General features: G+C 39.5%; 2 protein-coding genes across 3 annotated transcripts in view; one reads left to right on the top strand and one right to left on the bottom strand.

Annotated features, from left to right (window-relative positions):
* Positions 1-419: 419 nt before the first annotated feature.
* On the bottom strand, positions 420-9249 carry uba5 (ubiquitin-like modifier activating enzyme 5). 2 transcript variants are annotated; one of them, XM_083537992.1, is made up of 12 exons: positions 8914-9249; positions 8750-8795; positions 8570-8659; positions 7114-7223; positions 6946-7032; positions 6742-6826; positions 5342-5446; positions 5078-5205; positions 2880-3015; positions 2625-2703; positions 1404-1510; positions 420-1191 (listed from the first exon to the last, which is right to left on the bottom strand). In XM_083537992.1, exons 1-12 carry the CDS (start codon positions 9069-9071, stop codon positions 1108-1110), a joined length of 1215 nt encoding a protein of 404 aa, XP_083394118.1. In that variant the 5' UTR covers positions 9072-9249; the 3' UTR covers positions 420-1107. The 2 variants fall into 2 exon arrangements, with proteins under 2 accessions (XP_083394118.1, XP_083394119.1); XM_083537993.1 differs by having other exon boundaries at positions 8575-8659; positions 8914-9247.
* A 3360-nt stretch (positions 9250-12609) lies between these two features.
* sh3glb1a (SH3-domain GRB2-like endophilin B1a) overlaps positions 12610-16968 on the top strand; it is a 25355-nt gene continuing 20996 nt past the window's right edge. The window contains exon 1 of the mRNA XM_083538345.1: positions 12610-12864. Within this exon, the coding sequence (XP_083394471.1) occupies positions 12802-12864 (63 nt within the window). The 5' untranslated portion in view covers positions 12610-12801. The remainder of the gene's footprint in view (positions 12865-16968) is intronic.

The raw sequence follows: 16968 nt of genomic DNA, 5'->3' as shown, positions 1-16968 counted from the left end.
CAGGACAAAGAATGGGAAGAAGTCAAGCTGATGGAAGCAGTTAACAGAACCAGAAGTCAAGCTGATGGAAGCAGTTACCAGAACACTAGTTCTGAGCAAAGTTCTGCTGGAAACCTTGGGTCCTTACAAATCTCATACCTAATCATTCGCTGCAAACCAAGCAAAGGTTTTCCCTTCTTTCAGCAGGATGTTGCACACTGCTAAAGCTGTTATGCAACGGATTGCTCTCTGGAAAAATCCACCACAAGCTCAGTTCTGTCTGGTGAAATCACAGACCCTGGTTCAGAAAGGTGTTCACCGGCTGTACTCCTGTACTTCACCTCCAGTCCCTCACTACTACACTTCACAACACCTTTCAGTATTTTATTTTTTATTTTTTTTTAGATACATTTGGTTAAAACTTAAATAAAACCAGTTCATGGCGTTTCCAGTCAGTATTTTATTCAGACTCACAGTTACCTCAACTACTTTAGTTTACTTAACAACTTTTACCTTTAAAGTTCAGACTTTTGCCAGTGGGGACAAACACTGCAGTTTTTATAGTCTTCAATAATAATTTTATCTATAATAAAGAACCATCCAAAATACTGAAATGGATTCATATTAATATGGAGGCAACTTCAATGCGAATGAGGGTAACAGCAGGTGTAATTGAGTAACGATGTTACATGCCCTATTGTTTTAACCTTCAATGTCAATTATTACTTTATTGTACATCTTTAAACAATTAAAATGACAGAAAATATTCAACAGCAAGCTTCAACAGTGATGGAAATAAATCCTCACAGTTGTCTGCAACTTTTTCACTTTCAACTGATTTAAGCACAGAATCTGTTGTGCAATATGACCAAATATGTCAATACACAGCTTTCATTAACAGTGTAGAAATATCACTATTCCCATTGACTGTACACAGACATTGGAAAATCTATATAAATGGAGAAATCTTGGTCAGTGTGTGCAATTAGCTGCATTTTTATAACCTTTTTACAATTATATTATATCTTTTTAAAGTAAAACGATGTTTTTAACAAGCACAACACTGTCTATAAGGTTTTATGTACTGTAGAAGAGCTTGTGTCTGCAAAATCAGGAGAACGTCCCCCTTTACAGGTTTTTCATTTGAGCCATCAGCTCCTCTAGACTCTGATCCGTCTCTTCCACAGTCTCTTCTGAATTCACTTCTCCATCCTGAGGAACATACAAAAGGCAGACAACAATGCTTAGATGTAAAGAGGAGGAAATCTACTGGTTAATACAACCAACAACCAAACATGAAACAACCAAAGAATCAACACCAAACATGAAACAAAACAATAATGGAAGCTTGTTTTTATTGTCGTACAATAATACATGTATGATTAGATAGTGATGTACAGGATAACTGTTCATGTTGTATGTACCTTTTTGGGAATGGTGTAGGCGACAGTTATGCCCTCTGGTAAATCCGGCTTTGGACCTGATGCATCCTGAAGCTCCGCCTCTGAGATCTCAGACACCAGCTCTATCCCTGAACACCATTTAAACAAATTAAGAGACCAATGCAAAATTACCAGTTTCTCTGGATTTCTCTGGATCCTACTGTGTGTTTAGGTCAAATGAACTTGTTTTTTATTCTATAAACTACAGACAAGCAACAATTCTGCAAAATTCCAAATAAACTGTCATTCTTTTGTCAGTCTTTATTTGCAGAAAATTTCAACTGGTCAAAATAAGAAAAAAGATGCAGTGTTCATTAGACTTCAGATACTGCAACAAAAACAAGTTCATATACATTTTTAAACAAAACAGTACTCATGTTTTATTTTAGGAAGATCAATATTCGGTTGAATAACCCTGATTTTCAAGCGTCCTTGCATGCTCTCGTCCAAACGTTCGCATTGCTGATGGATGAACAGCACAAAAATTTAAGCAGTCCTCGCCCTGCGCTTCGCCCAGTCCACCAGTCCTCGCCCTGCGCTTCGCCCAGTCCACCAGTCCTCGCCATGCGCTTCGCGCCCAGTCCACCAGTCCTCGCCATGCGCTTCGCGCCCAGTCCACCAGTCCTCGCCATGCGCTTCGCCCAGTCCACCAGTCCTCGCCATGCGCTTCGCGCCCAGTCCACCAGTCCTCACCCTGCGCTTTGCCCAGTCCTCGCCCTGCACTTCACCCCAGCTGCCGTTTGACATTCTTTTTGTAAGTGAACTGATGTCATTAAGTGACATTCAAATGAGTGGGTGGACATCCTGGTCAGTGGAGAGTTGTTTTATTTTGTCCTCTGTCAGTCTGTAGCTTTATTCTCCCCAATGTCTGCAACTTGACCATGTACTTATCAACAGCTGTTAATGAAATTCTAGGGATTGAAGCAAACTAATGCTCAGTGTATCCCTCTGAGAATTAATCCTGCTTTTCCTCACTCAACACTTTTCCTACATGTAGAGATGCTGATTTAAAAAAAAATATGGAGTGGTCTAGTTTTTTCCCCTCAGAGATGTATTATATATCTATTATCTATTTCACATAAAAAAAAAAAAACTCTGGTAAAATCTTACAGGAAAGAGGGAAGTAGTTTTTCACCACGAGAATAAATTTGGTGAGCAAAAAAAAACCCTAAGCTACTCATTCTACATGGGTGCTGCACTCACCCCACTCATTTTCCTCATGCACTACTTCTTCTTCTTTCTCTTCCACTACTTCCTGTTTTGGACGTGCAGCTTCCCTTTTCTGTTTCAAGAACATCATTGGAGTTGAGATTAGGTTCAAGATACTTTATTCAAAAGCACATCATGTTTTGTGAGTGTGAGTGTGTCAGCTCTGATGAGTATTTTGTTTAATAAATGTGCAAAATCCTAAAAAGCTGACACAGTCATGCAGTGATGGTGTGAAGGAAGAAGACTCACTGCGTACTCCCCCTGTTGCCCCCGGCAGTGTCTGTCATCACACTGTGGATTGGCTTTCATGATCATAGAAGGGAAAAAGTCCTGCATGGCGTTATAGCCCAGGTAATAGCTCACTGTTCCAAACCCAAGCAGATACCTACAACACGGTGTCCATATATATTTGCTTAAACAATTGCACTGAATGACAGTTTGCATTATTAAATTAGTCATAACATACAAATGCATCTTCATCTGCATGTCTATAATAATTTGTATTTACAAAAATCTCTGTGACCAAGACTGCGCATCTCTCCTGTTTGTTTGTCACTTTATAGCTTGTAACCTGTAACACCAACTAAACTTTAGGCCTCAGTGCCTGATATTAGTGCTTGATCTCACTGAACACAAATCCCCAATCCTTTCTGAGAGATTAAGAAACAGCAAGAGGGGAATTAATGTGGAAAGAGATGTTCAGCAGACATGCAATGCTTTTACTTATTTGCTAAATCCATGTGATAACTTTATTTTGACCAGACAGTGTTTGCATGCATGTATATTAGTTGTATAACGGTACACAAAATTCATAGTTTGTTATGTTCCTCGGTTTTTAAGTCACAAGTCAGGTCAATTTCTATTTCAATTTCGGTTCAAAACATTTAAACAGTTTTTACATTTTAAAGCAATTTGAAATAAAAAGCCTGCTTGGTTAAATAATTTATAATAATATTTTATAAAAAATAATTGTAAATAATTAATTTAAATAATTGTTTATAAAATCAATTTTATAAATCAAATAAATACACTTATTTTGGTTAATTGAGTGATCAATTAAATTGGCACAAATTAAATTTTAAATTAAAAAATGGAAAATATTATTTAAAGTTTACATTTGTTAGACCCTATCTGGGTAATACAGGTGTGCATGTGTGTGTGTGTGTGTGTGTGTGTGTGTGTGTGTGTGTGTATATATATACTGTATATGTAAGTGTGTGTGTGTGTTTTACATTTAATATTTATTTTTCTAAATATTTGATTACTTACCTGTCCTGCTTATTTCAGCAGACTTTACCAAATGTCTTCTTTCCTCATTCATCCTTTATTTATTCACTCAATCATAATGTGGAATTGTCAGGATTTTCTCCTTTTAGCCGCTAGCCACTAGCTGGTAGTAATGAGTAGCCACAGTGACACTGCGCCAACTCTAGATTCTCTTTTATATTCTTGGCATCGTTGTGTATGTTTTTTAAGAATAATATTTTTTTTTAAATGAGCTGAAAGTGTAAGGCAGCGACTAAACAAACTTGCAGTTCACCACTTCATACGTTCCTGTTCCTGTTTTAATGTGCGGATGTTCAGCATGTACAAAGGATTGCATTTAGTACACGTGTACTGAACCGAAAGCCCTGCACCGAAAAATGTTGATACGAATACGTGTACTGTTACAACCCTAAAGAAAGTACACATCATCAACACCCACAACAAAAATCATCCGGTCAGAATGAGTGTAATATGTCGTGTTTTTGTTTATCTGTGGTTGTATTAACCAAATTCCAAAACCTAAAAAGGACCAGGTGACTTTTATTATGTCCTGATATGTAAAACCATAGAATTCTAAGAACGTTTTCTTTTTCCTAAGAATATATAGGAATTTTAATATTGAATAAAGTGCTTGCTATATAATATTCTTGCCATTTGACAACTTCCATTTAGCTTGTTTCTAATGCTGTTCATCGCTAGATTTCCCAAAAGCAGTGCATTCAAAATGTCCTCAAATGCAAAATCCACCATCTTTCCTTAAACATTGATAATAAACACTATTAAACAGTAAACAGAATTGCTTACTGCTGTCCTGAAAGACTATAGTTCACTTTATATTATAAGTACAAGACTGAAGTAAGGGGCTTTTCAGATTATGTCCACATCAAGTCTTATTAACTTCCAAACGCACCTTTTTACTGCTGCTAGCTTTGTCCATGTTCACAGCAAGCTGCACTGTAGTCAAGGTAACTGACAATCTCAATAGTGAGGTTAGCTCAGGGCAGACTGCATTTTTTGTGTACCATCTGAAGGCCACCCAACATTCCAAGACAGCAGAGGATTATTCACATTCTACATGTGTTTTCCATAACTGGAAACTTAGTCAACAATTTTCCAGGCTTTCATATGTACACAAGGGAACCCTGTATGATGCACCCAACCCTGATCTGGGTCTGGCTTACTTTAGCACATTCTGCACAAGGATCCCGGCAACGACACCCATGGTGGTGGGTAGACTGGCAGCACACACGCCATCCCTCTTTAGAGTCTTCTCATCGATGTTCGCTGCCACTACCAGTGGAGGAGCACACTGTAAACAAAAACAACTCCATATAAGGCAGGTCCAAGGAGGCATTTTATATTTCAATATTAATGACAACATAAAAACTGTCTTTTCATCAGGAACGGGGGATTACAACAAACATGTAAACGATCAGTGCACCTACAGCAAAGCATGCCGTTTCCCCAGGAACGATGAGTTGTATGTGTCCGGACACAGCATTCTCACTGACTCCAGACTCCATCCATGTCTGACCCAACTCATTACAAGCCTAGACAAAGAGAAAACACACGGCAGTTTGGAAAAGGCACACCTAGATTCTATGCAATTACAGGATTTCTGCATAAAGGCGCATCTTTCCTGAACCAGTGGTTAAAACCGGCTTTGTACAAGACAGCTGGAAGTTCTATGGACTTAAATTTAATCAATTTTACAAACTCCTAGAAGAAACAATGTTGACAAATGTGTGGGATCCAGCATGACAATGCCCCTGTGCACAAAGCATGCTCCATGAAGGCAAGGGAACCTGAACTCATGCTGGTAGCTAAATGGGGAAATCTCCACAGCCACAATTAAAAACATTTATACAATTTATACTGTGTCTCTATTCTGTATTTTACAGCAGAAAATTCAGCATCTTTCCCAAAAGTGAAAAAATAATTGTTTTTTTTTTTTGTTTTTCATTTCATCTTCTCCCACTTATCTGTAATTCGGGTCGCGGGGGCAGCAGTCTAAGCAGATTCCCTAGACACTTCTCCGTGTCCAGGGATCGGGCTGTCAAGGCCCCCGCCTTCGACTGCTGCCCAATCCTCTCAGCACCGGTCCCTTCTGCAGGTGGTGAGCCCACGGGAAGGCGGCCCCACGTCACTCCGACGTCACGGTCCTTGGTTTATTTTCTCGTAAGGGTCCCTTGGAGCATAGAGGGTTAAGGGCCTTGCTCAAGGGCCCAAGAGTGGCAGCTTGGCGATACCGGGGCTTGAACCCCCGACCTTCCGATCGGTAACCCAGTGCCTTAACCGCTGGAGCCACCACTCCCCCAAAAGAGAATCGTTTTCTCTTTAAATGCCTCATTTTACGTGAAGAAGTTAATGGTTAAGGCATTGGATTTTGGATCCAAAGGTTGTGAGTTCAAAATCCCAGCCACACCAAGCATCCACTTCTGGGCCCCTGAGCAAAGCCCTAAACTGCACAGCTATTCAATATGAATGAATACTGAATAAATAAACGTGAGTCGCTCTGGATAAGGGCGTCTCCCAAATGGCATAAATGCAAATGTAAAAATGTAAAAAATGTTCTTATGAAAGTAGGCAGCAGGGAGAATGCAGCTTGTTCTGGATAAGCACAGAACTAAACCATCAGACTTCATCCACGTTCAAACAACGCTAAAGAAATCTTTGGGTTCAAGACTTCTACCTAAGTTTCTTCCTCATACCATCTCAGGAAGTTTTTTCCTGGCCATTGTTTTCCACTGACTCTCTCATTAGGGATAAACTTTGTCACTAAACTTATGAAATAATATTTTAGAACCTCTTTATCTCTGTAAAGCTGATAATATAAAATACTCACAGTGTTAATGGCCATTCGAGCCTCAAAGTTATCCACACAACTCAACACCAAATCCACAGACTTTCCCTCTTGAAGTCCACCATTACTGAAACACACACACATATAACAAGCAAATGTAAGCAATACATTTAAAAAAAATAATAATATTTTTTTTTAACTTAAAAGCCAAACGCCGCTATGGCCAGTGGACCAGGACACACTCACCTGATACGCTCCATGAAATGTGTGAAGTTATCAACAGTGGTGATGTTGTAATTGTGAGTCTCAAACGTAACATCTGGATTGATGTTCCTGCAGGATGAGTCATGTGATAGGATTATTAAATTAAAAGCTACACAACCTACACACACAGGTATTTTGTATGTCCCTCACCTCAGTGTGTGCTCTGCTGCCTCCACTTTGCTGAGTCCTGCCTGATGTGGCTGGAAAAAGAGGCGGTTCATGTTGGCCAGCTCTACTTTGTCATAGTCAAACAACAACAACTACAGCAGAAAAACACACACACAAACAATAAAGCACTTAATATATTCAGTTTCTATTTTATACAATTATTTCATTGGTCATTTTATTATGGAAACCTTAGTGCAGTCTATAGAGAATAAAATATGATGCAAGATTCACCGATTAGCATCAGTGCATCGACACAAAACTTTATTATTTTAATCTTCAGCTTAGAGTAGATGCCTCAGTTATGGAGATGCACATCCATAGTAGACACCCAATCAGTTACTATAGTTCATTTGTTGCTGTACAAACTAATCAACAGATCAGTGTCAAAGCTGCGGCAATAACCGTTGAGTGAAAACATACAGCCCTCTGATACTCTGAGTGGTAAACATCTCACAGGTAGTTCTCTGTTAGGATATACCAGGGTTTCACAGCAAAATGTCTTCATCTCTTCAGTACCACTTACATTACATCACTTTATCACCATAAACTGTTTACATGTCGTTTTTGCACATCTTTTCTGGACTGCTGCTATTTGCTCTTTGCACAACATTTTGTTTACATTTTTGCTACTGTTTACTTGACTATGACTTGACTGTGTGTCTTTACAAGAGGTTTACTGGGAGAGCTATTTTGTATTCTGTGTTTTGTGTATTTGTCTTTGCACTGTCTTTTGTTGCCTTTGCACTGTTTGCACCAGGCTGCACACATGCACTTTATGTGGCGAGGACACTTACTAGTACTTAGCCCTGTGTAGTCTGTTTTCTGTGATTGTTGTTGTTGTCAGGGTTCGGGAGGAATGTTGTTTCATTTCACTGTGTACTGCGTCAGCTATATATGGTTGAAATAACAATAAAAGCTTCTTGACTTGACAAAAGATCACTTGGGTTCTACTCAGGTCTGCCACATGGTCACCAAAACTGGTGGACAGATCAAAAGAGCTGAACAGAAATCAGACCGTTGATATGAATAGCAGAACAGCTCACAATCTTCAAGAAACAACTTAAAAGGTGTGTTGCATTCCTCAACTATGAAGAACAAGGTCTGACAAATGAATAAATGTAAATGTATGGTCTAAATGTGTATCAACTGCATGAACCTGATTTGTGTCAACAGTTCAGACTGATAGTGTAATAACGAACAGGCATCATTTAAACACCACAGTGTATTTGGGTAGAGTTGTGACCCAGCATGATGCTGTGCTTTCAATGGTGAAGTGGTGTGGTGAGTTCAGGAGGCTTCAGTTGCTTCTCCAGTCACTGCGTCTGAATCCAGTAGAATTGGAAAGCTGCAGAAGGTAGATCTCTCCTAGCCAGTGTAGTGTAAATCTAAAAAGCTTTTTGAGTGAATGTACTGTAATATAATAAGAAGGTTGCATTACCTTACCAATGCCACATCTGGTGAGCATCTCTGCAGTGACGCTGCCCACCCCTCCCACTCCCACCACGGCCACAGCAAACGAGCGGATTTTCTATACACAAACACAAAATGTTGGTCAACACAATCAGACACCATACACACACTTTATTACTTTATATAAACCAGAGAACACGTGCATTACCTCATAGTCTTCAACGATCCCCATGCGTTTCAAAGCCATTAGCCGGCTGCGAGAAAACAAGCATTAGATGAGCCATTGGTGAAGTAGCATATGGTGCGGGGAGAATACGAAGTTTATCCGGGTTATCTGTCACTACGTTATTATTCGTATTAAAGTCATCCTACCTGTATGGGTTGGAATCTACCACTTCGGCGCTCATTTTTTCAATCCTCGGTCTGAACACGGAATTCGGAACAGAGTCTTGATTTCGCTGCTGTTTGCATTTTATTAGCTCGTTTTCTAATTCACGAATTCGGAGCTTCAGCTCTTCGACGGTGGCCATCACTCCTACAGCTAAACACCACTCAGTAGTGGAAGTCAATCAAAACTGACCAGAAATCCAGAACTTATAAACCAGCAGCCACTCTGAATGAACACGTCAACAACTCGACATCAGCGGATACACGATGTGCTACAAGAATCCGGTCCGTGTGAAACTAACACTCACTGGTTAGTTCCGACGCCAGTCGTGCGTACACAACAGTATCAGCATGAGTCTCTTTTATAAAACTGTCCGAAGGTGGTCTAAAAGTGCACGTACGCCCAAAATATTCAGATTTATAAAACCGTGTGTACGCACATCTGTAAGCAATGTTCCCTTTATAAATCACAAATTCAATTTCAATTCAATTCATTTTTATTTGTTTAGCGCTTTTAACAATGAACATTGTCTCAAAGCAGCTTTACACAGATAATGCGGTGATTAAAAATGAATATGTTCTTTATGAGTAAGTTTGTCCCTGATGAGCAAGCCGGTGGCGACTGGCGACTGTGGCAAGGAAAAACTCCCCGAGATGGCATAAGGAAGAAACCTTGAGAGGAACCAGACTCAAGAGGGAACCCATCCTCATCTGGGTTACACCGAATGTCCATTTATAGCAGATATACAATGTTGCGGGGTGCAGTGATGATAAACAAAAGCAAAGTGTATTTCTGAGTCAGTGTAGGAGACTGTTGACAACAACTACAGTCCAATCCATCCTCAAAGCTCCCGTTCTTACTCCGGAATTTCATGGAACCACCCAAGGCGTTGATGACAAACCTTCCCCAGCTGCACAGAGTGGCCTCCAGTCAAAGAGATCACTATCCAGAGGCAGGCCTGGATGAAGTGGGAAGATCCACGGAGGGGAGAGGGGCAGGAACAGTGGTCACTGGAGCCTCAGGAGCATGTTTAACTCGACCGAGAGAGAGAGAGAGAGAGCGAGAGAGAGAGAAGAGGGTGACAGGAAGAGAAGGATATGGATTATTAAGTGTACCTATTGTTGCATGAGAGTTAAAGTCACTGTGCAGTTTGGACTCCGGCAAGACTCGCTATGGCAGCATAACTAAAAGGGAGAAGGCAACACAGACATGAGGGATCTCTGGGATAAGAGACGGCCCACCACACCACCATCAACAAATCGACTGCAAGTGTGCATTCTTGAATCAGCCACATATCCACGCTGGCCTTTAACCACAGATAGTCAATGCAAAGCACTTCATGAATGCTGATCCATATTAATGAGCCTAGCATGCAATTGTTCTTTTGTTATGGTGAATAATGGCGACAGGTGAGAAAAGAGAAAATAATCATAACTTTCCAGACACTGAGATACACACACTTGTAGGGGAGGTGGAGGCCCGGACAACAGTGGATTTACTATTAAAAAGAAGCAGCACGAATGACAACTGATGTATCGGCAACCCATATTAATAATACCATCCAAAACGGCAGGATTGTAGCAATCAGGTACTGGCTCTCACCAGACGTAAAGGATGAGATTTAATATTATATCTGTGGCGGGCGGTCAGGGCCAGCAAAGTCTTCTCTGCTGTCCTAAACACTATCAGAAGCACTGACCTAAATTTACAACCTAAACTCTAATATATGTTACATGAAATTGTATTGATTTATTCCCAACTGTTTATTCTCTTCATTTAGTAGTGTTTCTCTTGGCGGCACTGCTTCCAGTACGTGTATGTGGATGTTTGATTTTTTGTCCAATCAGATTTCAGCCTCTATGTGATGCTATGTCAATCTAATCTGCCCAGGGCCTTCAAAGTCAGTACTGCTGGCCTTTTTTACCATAGTCTCCTTAAGAAATAGCTCTGTTTCTTTAACCAATCATATTTGGTACCTCTATAAGCACTCTATGGTACCTAAATAAGAACTCTTTGGTACCTCTATAAGAACTCTATGGTAACTTTATAAGCACTCTATGGTACCTCTATAAGCACTCTATGGTACCTCTATAAGAACTCTATGGTACCTCTATAAGAACTCTATGGGGCCACTATAAAAACTCTATGGTATCTCTATAAGAACTCTATTGTAAGAATTACAGAATGCCTAAATCCAAATTCCACCCCAGGCTATATCAAATTCAGCTCATCCGCAAAATGGCTCAAAATTGATAAAAAGTATTTGTGTAGTCTAATGAAGAATTTCATTAGAATCAATCAGAATCATAGACTTATTTTAATCAGTCTGGGAGAAGCAGCAAGCCCCCAAGGACTATCTCTAACCAAAAGGTATCTGAGACCATGATTATCATTCACAAAATACCTCTTCCTGACCTGCTGGGGGGCCGGCACCAGCAAAGGTGTGAATACCGGTGATTACCCCCTGCTGTCCTCCAACCCCCAGAATGGTATCCCCCAGCCTTTTGTTTCCTCAAACATGTCCTATATCTAATTTACATTTAAAGGATAACTCTACAGTAACTCTATAAACACTCTATGGTACCTCTATAAGAACTCTATGGGACCTCTGTAAGAACTCTATGGTACCTCTATAAGAACTCTTTAGTAACTCTATAAGCACTCTATGGGACCTCTATAAGAACTCTATGGGACCTCTATAAGAACTATATAGTAACTCTATAAGCACTCTATGGTACCTCTATAAGAACACTATGGGACCGCTATAAGAACTCTATGGGACCTCTATAAGAACTATATAGTAACTCTATAAGCACTCTATGGGAACTCTATAAGAACTCTATAGTAACTCTATAAGCACTCTATGGTACCTCTATAAGAACTCTATGGGACCTCTATAAGAACTATATAGTAACTCTATAAGCACTCTATGGGACCTCTATAAGAACTCTATGGGACCTTTATAAGAACTCTACGGTACCTTTATAAGAACTCTACGGTACCCCTATAAGAACTCTATGGGACCGCTATAAGAACTCTATGGGACCTCTATAAGAACTCTATGGTACCTCTATAAGAACTCTATAGTAACTCTATAAGCACTCTATGGTACCTCTATAAGAACTCTATGGGACCTCTATAAGAACTATATAGTAACTCTATAAGCACTCTATGGGACCTCTATAAGAACTCTATGGGACCTCTATAAGAACTCTACGGTACCTCTATAAGAACTCTATGGTACCTTTATAAAAACTCTATGGGACCGCTATAAGAACTCTATGGGACCTCTATAAGAACTCTATGGTACCTCTATAAGAACTCTATAGTAACTCTATAAGCACTCTATGGTACCTCTATAAGAACTCTATAGTAACCCTATAAGCACTCTATGGTACCTCTATAAGAACTCTATGGGACCTCTATAAGAACTCTATGGTACCTCTATAAGAACTCTATGGGACCTCTATAAGAACTCTATGGTACCTCTATAAGAACTCTATGGGAATTCCATAGGAATTCTTTTGGAAGTTTATAAAACCTCTATAAGAACTCTATAGGAACGCTATAATCTGCAAAACACAAACCCTCAAAACAAAAATATTCACTGTAAGGATGTCTGTTTTGACATTGCCTGAGAGAGAAAAAGTGTGTGTGTGTGTGTGTGTGTGTGTGTGTAAGTGTAAGTGTGTAAGTCTAAGAGGAGGAGCTTGTCCCCACAGTCGGCGCTGAGATGTTGGGCGACAGCTGATAGTTATGTGGGTGTGCTTTGTCAGTTCCTCAGACACACACACACACACACACACACACACACAAACAAACACATACACGCGCGCGCGCGCAGTCTGTAGTTTAGATTTCCGCAACACATCATGGAGTTTAATGTGAAGAGACTAGCAGCGGATGCGGGGACGTTCCTGAGCCGGGCGGTGCAGGTACACACACACACACACACACACACACACACACACTCCTGTGATGGCGAGTGTCCACTCGCGGCGTGGAGGCTGGGAGGGGCTCGGTTAGCCCGTTAGCCAGCTCGCGAATACCGTCCAGACCGTAATAACACTACACAGCGGTATAAGTGTGCACTGACTCGGTTCGAGCGTTGCTACACACCGGTATAACTCCTGCCCGGGTCACGAGTTCAGCCTTAATCATTTTCATTTGGTTCTTTCACTGAGGAACGGGCCGGAACCGGGCCATAGATCATTTGTTAGCGGGCCGCACAGAAAGAATAAAACATGTGTGTTTATAATACAAACTTTTAAAAATTGTTTTATTTTGTTTATTCTACTTATATTTTATTGACTTTTAGGGCATGCAGAGTGTTTTATTAAAAAAAAAAAACCACTTCCGGCAATTTCCCGAACTTGTTTCAGTATCAGTTTTATTCTATGCGTTGATAAATTAAGCACTGGTTCTGATGATGAGGAGTTGATTTACCTTTTCATTATATATGAAGTAACTAAGTGAACAACTAAACCATATAATATATATAATAGTGATATGATTTTCACACACATGCTCCTGTCTGTGAAACAAAAAAAATCCTGCGTAGGAACATGGTGCACTAAAGGACTCAGATTTCACGGAAAAATGACTCATAATGGCCTTAAATCCATCGTGCAGCACAAACAATATGCAGTGTATATATAGATAGATATATCTCAGTAATAATGGTTATAATAAATAGTTGGTAGTATTTGGACGAGAATGTGACACGTTTTATTGCAAGTTTGGACATTAAAAGTCCAGCACATCCGCTGCATTGGAGCTCTGGGAGTCGGTCATGTGTCGTTTATGATTGACTCGGATCTTTTTCATGACTCCTTTTTACCCTAGGATGAAAACGATGCGTTTTGGAATACAAAGAGTCGAGTTGCGGTAGTGAGTGAGTCGATTCGGATGATCCGATTGATTGGCAAGACTGAACAGCCTGTCGCATGTGAGCGCGGTGTAGAGCGCCGTGTCCCGGTGGCGTGGAGCTCGGGGCTGGTTTTCCCCCCGGGGCTGGGTTTTCCCCAGGGCTTCAGTCCGTCACCCTTACATCAGACAGTCAGCCATTTTTACGGAAGTGCCCTCTCTCTCTCTCTCTCTCTCTCTCTCTCTCTCTCTCTCTCTCTCTCTCTCTCTCTGTCTCTCGCTCTCTCTCTCTCTCTCTCTCTCTCTCTCTCTCTCTTTGTGTGTGTGTGTGTGTGTGTGTGTGTGAGAGAGAGAGAGAGAGAGAGAGAGAGAGAGAGCGCAGGGCTTTATATTGACTATACTTAGCTAAATCCTGTATAGAAGTATTTTATTTTGTTTCTTACAGTATAACTCCTCCACTAGGGAAGAGGTGTTTCAGTGCTTAAGGCTCTAGGTCAAGCTCCAACACTGCCAAGCTGCCACTCTTAGGTCTTTGGGCAAGTCTCCTAACCCCTACCTGCCCCTTGGTGCTGTAGCATGGCTCACTCTGCACTGGGACCCTGCGCTGGGATATTTGAGCTGGGTAGCATGCAGTTATTTAGGCAGCCAGAAAGGAAAACAGTATGAGCTAGGACTTTAACCACCGTGTGTTGGAGCCAGCTGGAATAATAAAACTACCAAGAGAAGTTAAGTTAATCATTTGAAAGTTTAATATGTTAAGTATATATATATATATATAAAACATATGAATGCACATTTTCACATATGATTTATATTTATGGCATTTCGCTGACACTTTGATACTGAACTTACAATTATCTCATTCATGCACATGAGGGTTGAGGGCCGAGCTGCTGAATGGCCAAGCAGTGAGAACAACTTTGTGATCGGAAGTCCAACACCTCATACACTGAGCTACTGATCCCTTTCTTTCACTGTTAATGCATTAAGTATTTTATCATAGCTTTTTGTTAAGGCAAAAAAAAAAGACCCATCAAAGCTAGTGGAGCTACTGTAGATAATGATGTTTCGCAGGCAAGAGCATGTCAGGATACCTGTTTGCTGATTTTATTTGCATGTATGAGACTCGGAGAGAGTCAAGTAAGGAGTAATGTAAAACAAAAAAAGTAAAAGAATTTATAGGAAAACTAATAATTATAGTTTTATGTCTTAAGATGTCAGTAAAGGAATAAAGAATGGAAAACACAGAAATACAAAAACAGGAAAACAGAAATCTAACAAACAGAGATTTAAGGTGTTTATAGAAGGACGATCAGCACTGATCTACTGTTTTATTACAGTGTGCTTTCGTAAATTAAATGCACAGTAAATTTACTGTTACAATTCATTTCGCACATTCAACTAACTAAATCAACTGAAAAGAAAGCACATTAAATCAGCTCATCTCAGCCGAGGATGATCAAACAACCCAAAAAGGCTTTACCAGCTTCGCTTATTCACTTACTAACCAGTGTGACTTTATTTCTGTAATATGTGTACAAAAGCTCCTACTGAGATTTTAGGTGTTAAACTGTACTTTCATATGTCACCATAATGGAGATCAGTGTCTGCTGTAGTAGAGTTTTTGAACCGTGACATTTAAAATGTAGGTTTTTTTTTGGTTGCTGTAATTAGTTGTGTTTACTAATATTATAAGCACATCTTTAATAGCAAGAAAAGCTAGAAGAAACTATACTTAGGGGCTGTTGTTTATGTGTTTGTGCTGTCAAACCCATCATGAGCTAAATATATTTACTGATCTCACTCCATATTTAATCTCTTATCAAGAGTGTAATTTATTACTAATAATCTTCAATTGCACCACTGATACTACAGAACATAACTGTGAAATAATCCTACATACATCATGCACAAATTAAAGCTTGAACTGTGGCAGAATTTCAACACACACACACACACACACACACACACACACACACACACACACACACACACAGACACACACACACCAACAACAATCACTGTTTGAGTCTCAAGACAGGAAATAAAAACAGATGAACTGAAAAGTCACAACAAACCAAACAACACCAAAATAAAAAACAAATTAAGAAAATAGTAAGAACATTTAGCTGCATAATTTATTAATGCTGCAATGCATGCTGGGAGTTTTGTACTAATCTGGCACCCAGCATGCATTGCGGCATGAAAGTTTGTTTGTTGAAAGTCGCCACTGTTGAGTTTTACATGCTGATTCTTGGTACGTGCAAATTGCAGAGATGGTAAAGTCCATACATCCTCCATGCAAATAGAAGTACAGATATGCATGGTTTAATAGATCCTGGTTAAAGTAAAGCATTTTGGCTTCTGACATGTACTTAAGTAAAAAGTAGCCTTTACTACTTCCTGTTTTAGTGTCATGCTGGGAACTGAACCTCACATCATACTAACATATTAATATAAAAGAATTTCACATGTTGTTCTTTAATGAATGTATCTTGGCTGAACAGCCACCATATAGAACACAAGCAGAGCAAAGATCATGATGATGATGATGATGATGATGATGATCAGGTTATCAGGAATGCTTTTGTTCTTAGTCATGTTTACATTACTGACTACCTCTGTCTCCTCCACGTTAACCCGAGACTTCTTGTTGCTTTCTGTTTGTTAGCTTCGTAAACTAGCCTTCGTCTGTGGTGCGTAAGTAGTGCTGCAGCACTAAAGGTTGTGCATTAAATGTTTTTAAAATTTTTCCTAATAGTCTTAAGGACCTAAAAGTTTTCTATATTGCTAATATTGCTATTATTTAACAAAATGAAATTAATTAGAAAGGACATAAAATGATTCATTAAACATTGAGATCAGTAAATAAAGTCATTTATGATAATGACAATATCACCATCAATAGTTAATCAAAATTATTATAATGACTATATCACTATATCACCATCAATAGTTAATCAAAACTATTATAATGACTATATCACTATATCACCATCAATAGTTAATCAAAACTATTATAATGACTATATCACTATATCACCATCAATAGTTAATCAAAACACTTAATTATACTTATACGTTCTTGTGATTATAAGGGTGCTTTACAAACACAATTAAAACAGTCTGATGTTAAACACTGAAGCATCACAAGCCCAACTAATGCAATCACT

The sequence above is a fragment of the Silurus aristotelis genome (assembly GCF_946808225.1).
Source record: "Silurus aristotelis genome assembly, chromosome: 1".
NCBI lineage: Eukaryota > Metazoa > Chordata > Actinopteri > Siluriformes > Siluridae > Silurus > Silurus aristotelis.
The sequence above is the reverse complement of the archived record's forward strand: the minus strand, read 5'-3'. Positions and strand labels throughout refer to the sequence as shown.

Coding starts and splice junctions, on each gene's coding strand:
- uba5 (XM_083537992.1), bottom strand. CDS start 9,071: ATGGCCACCGTCGAAGAGCTGAAGCTCCGAATTCGTGAATTAGAAAAC. Junction 5,447..6,741: donor CTCGAATGGCCATTAACACT/GTGAGTATTTTA, acceptor CTCTTTGTCTAG/GCTTGTAATGAGTTGGGTCA. Junction 5,206..5,341: donor GGGAAACGGCATGCTTTGCT/GTAGGTGCACTG, acceptor TTTTGTTTACAG/TGTGCTCCTCCACTGGTAGT.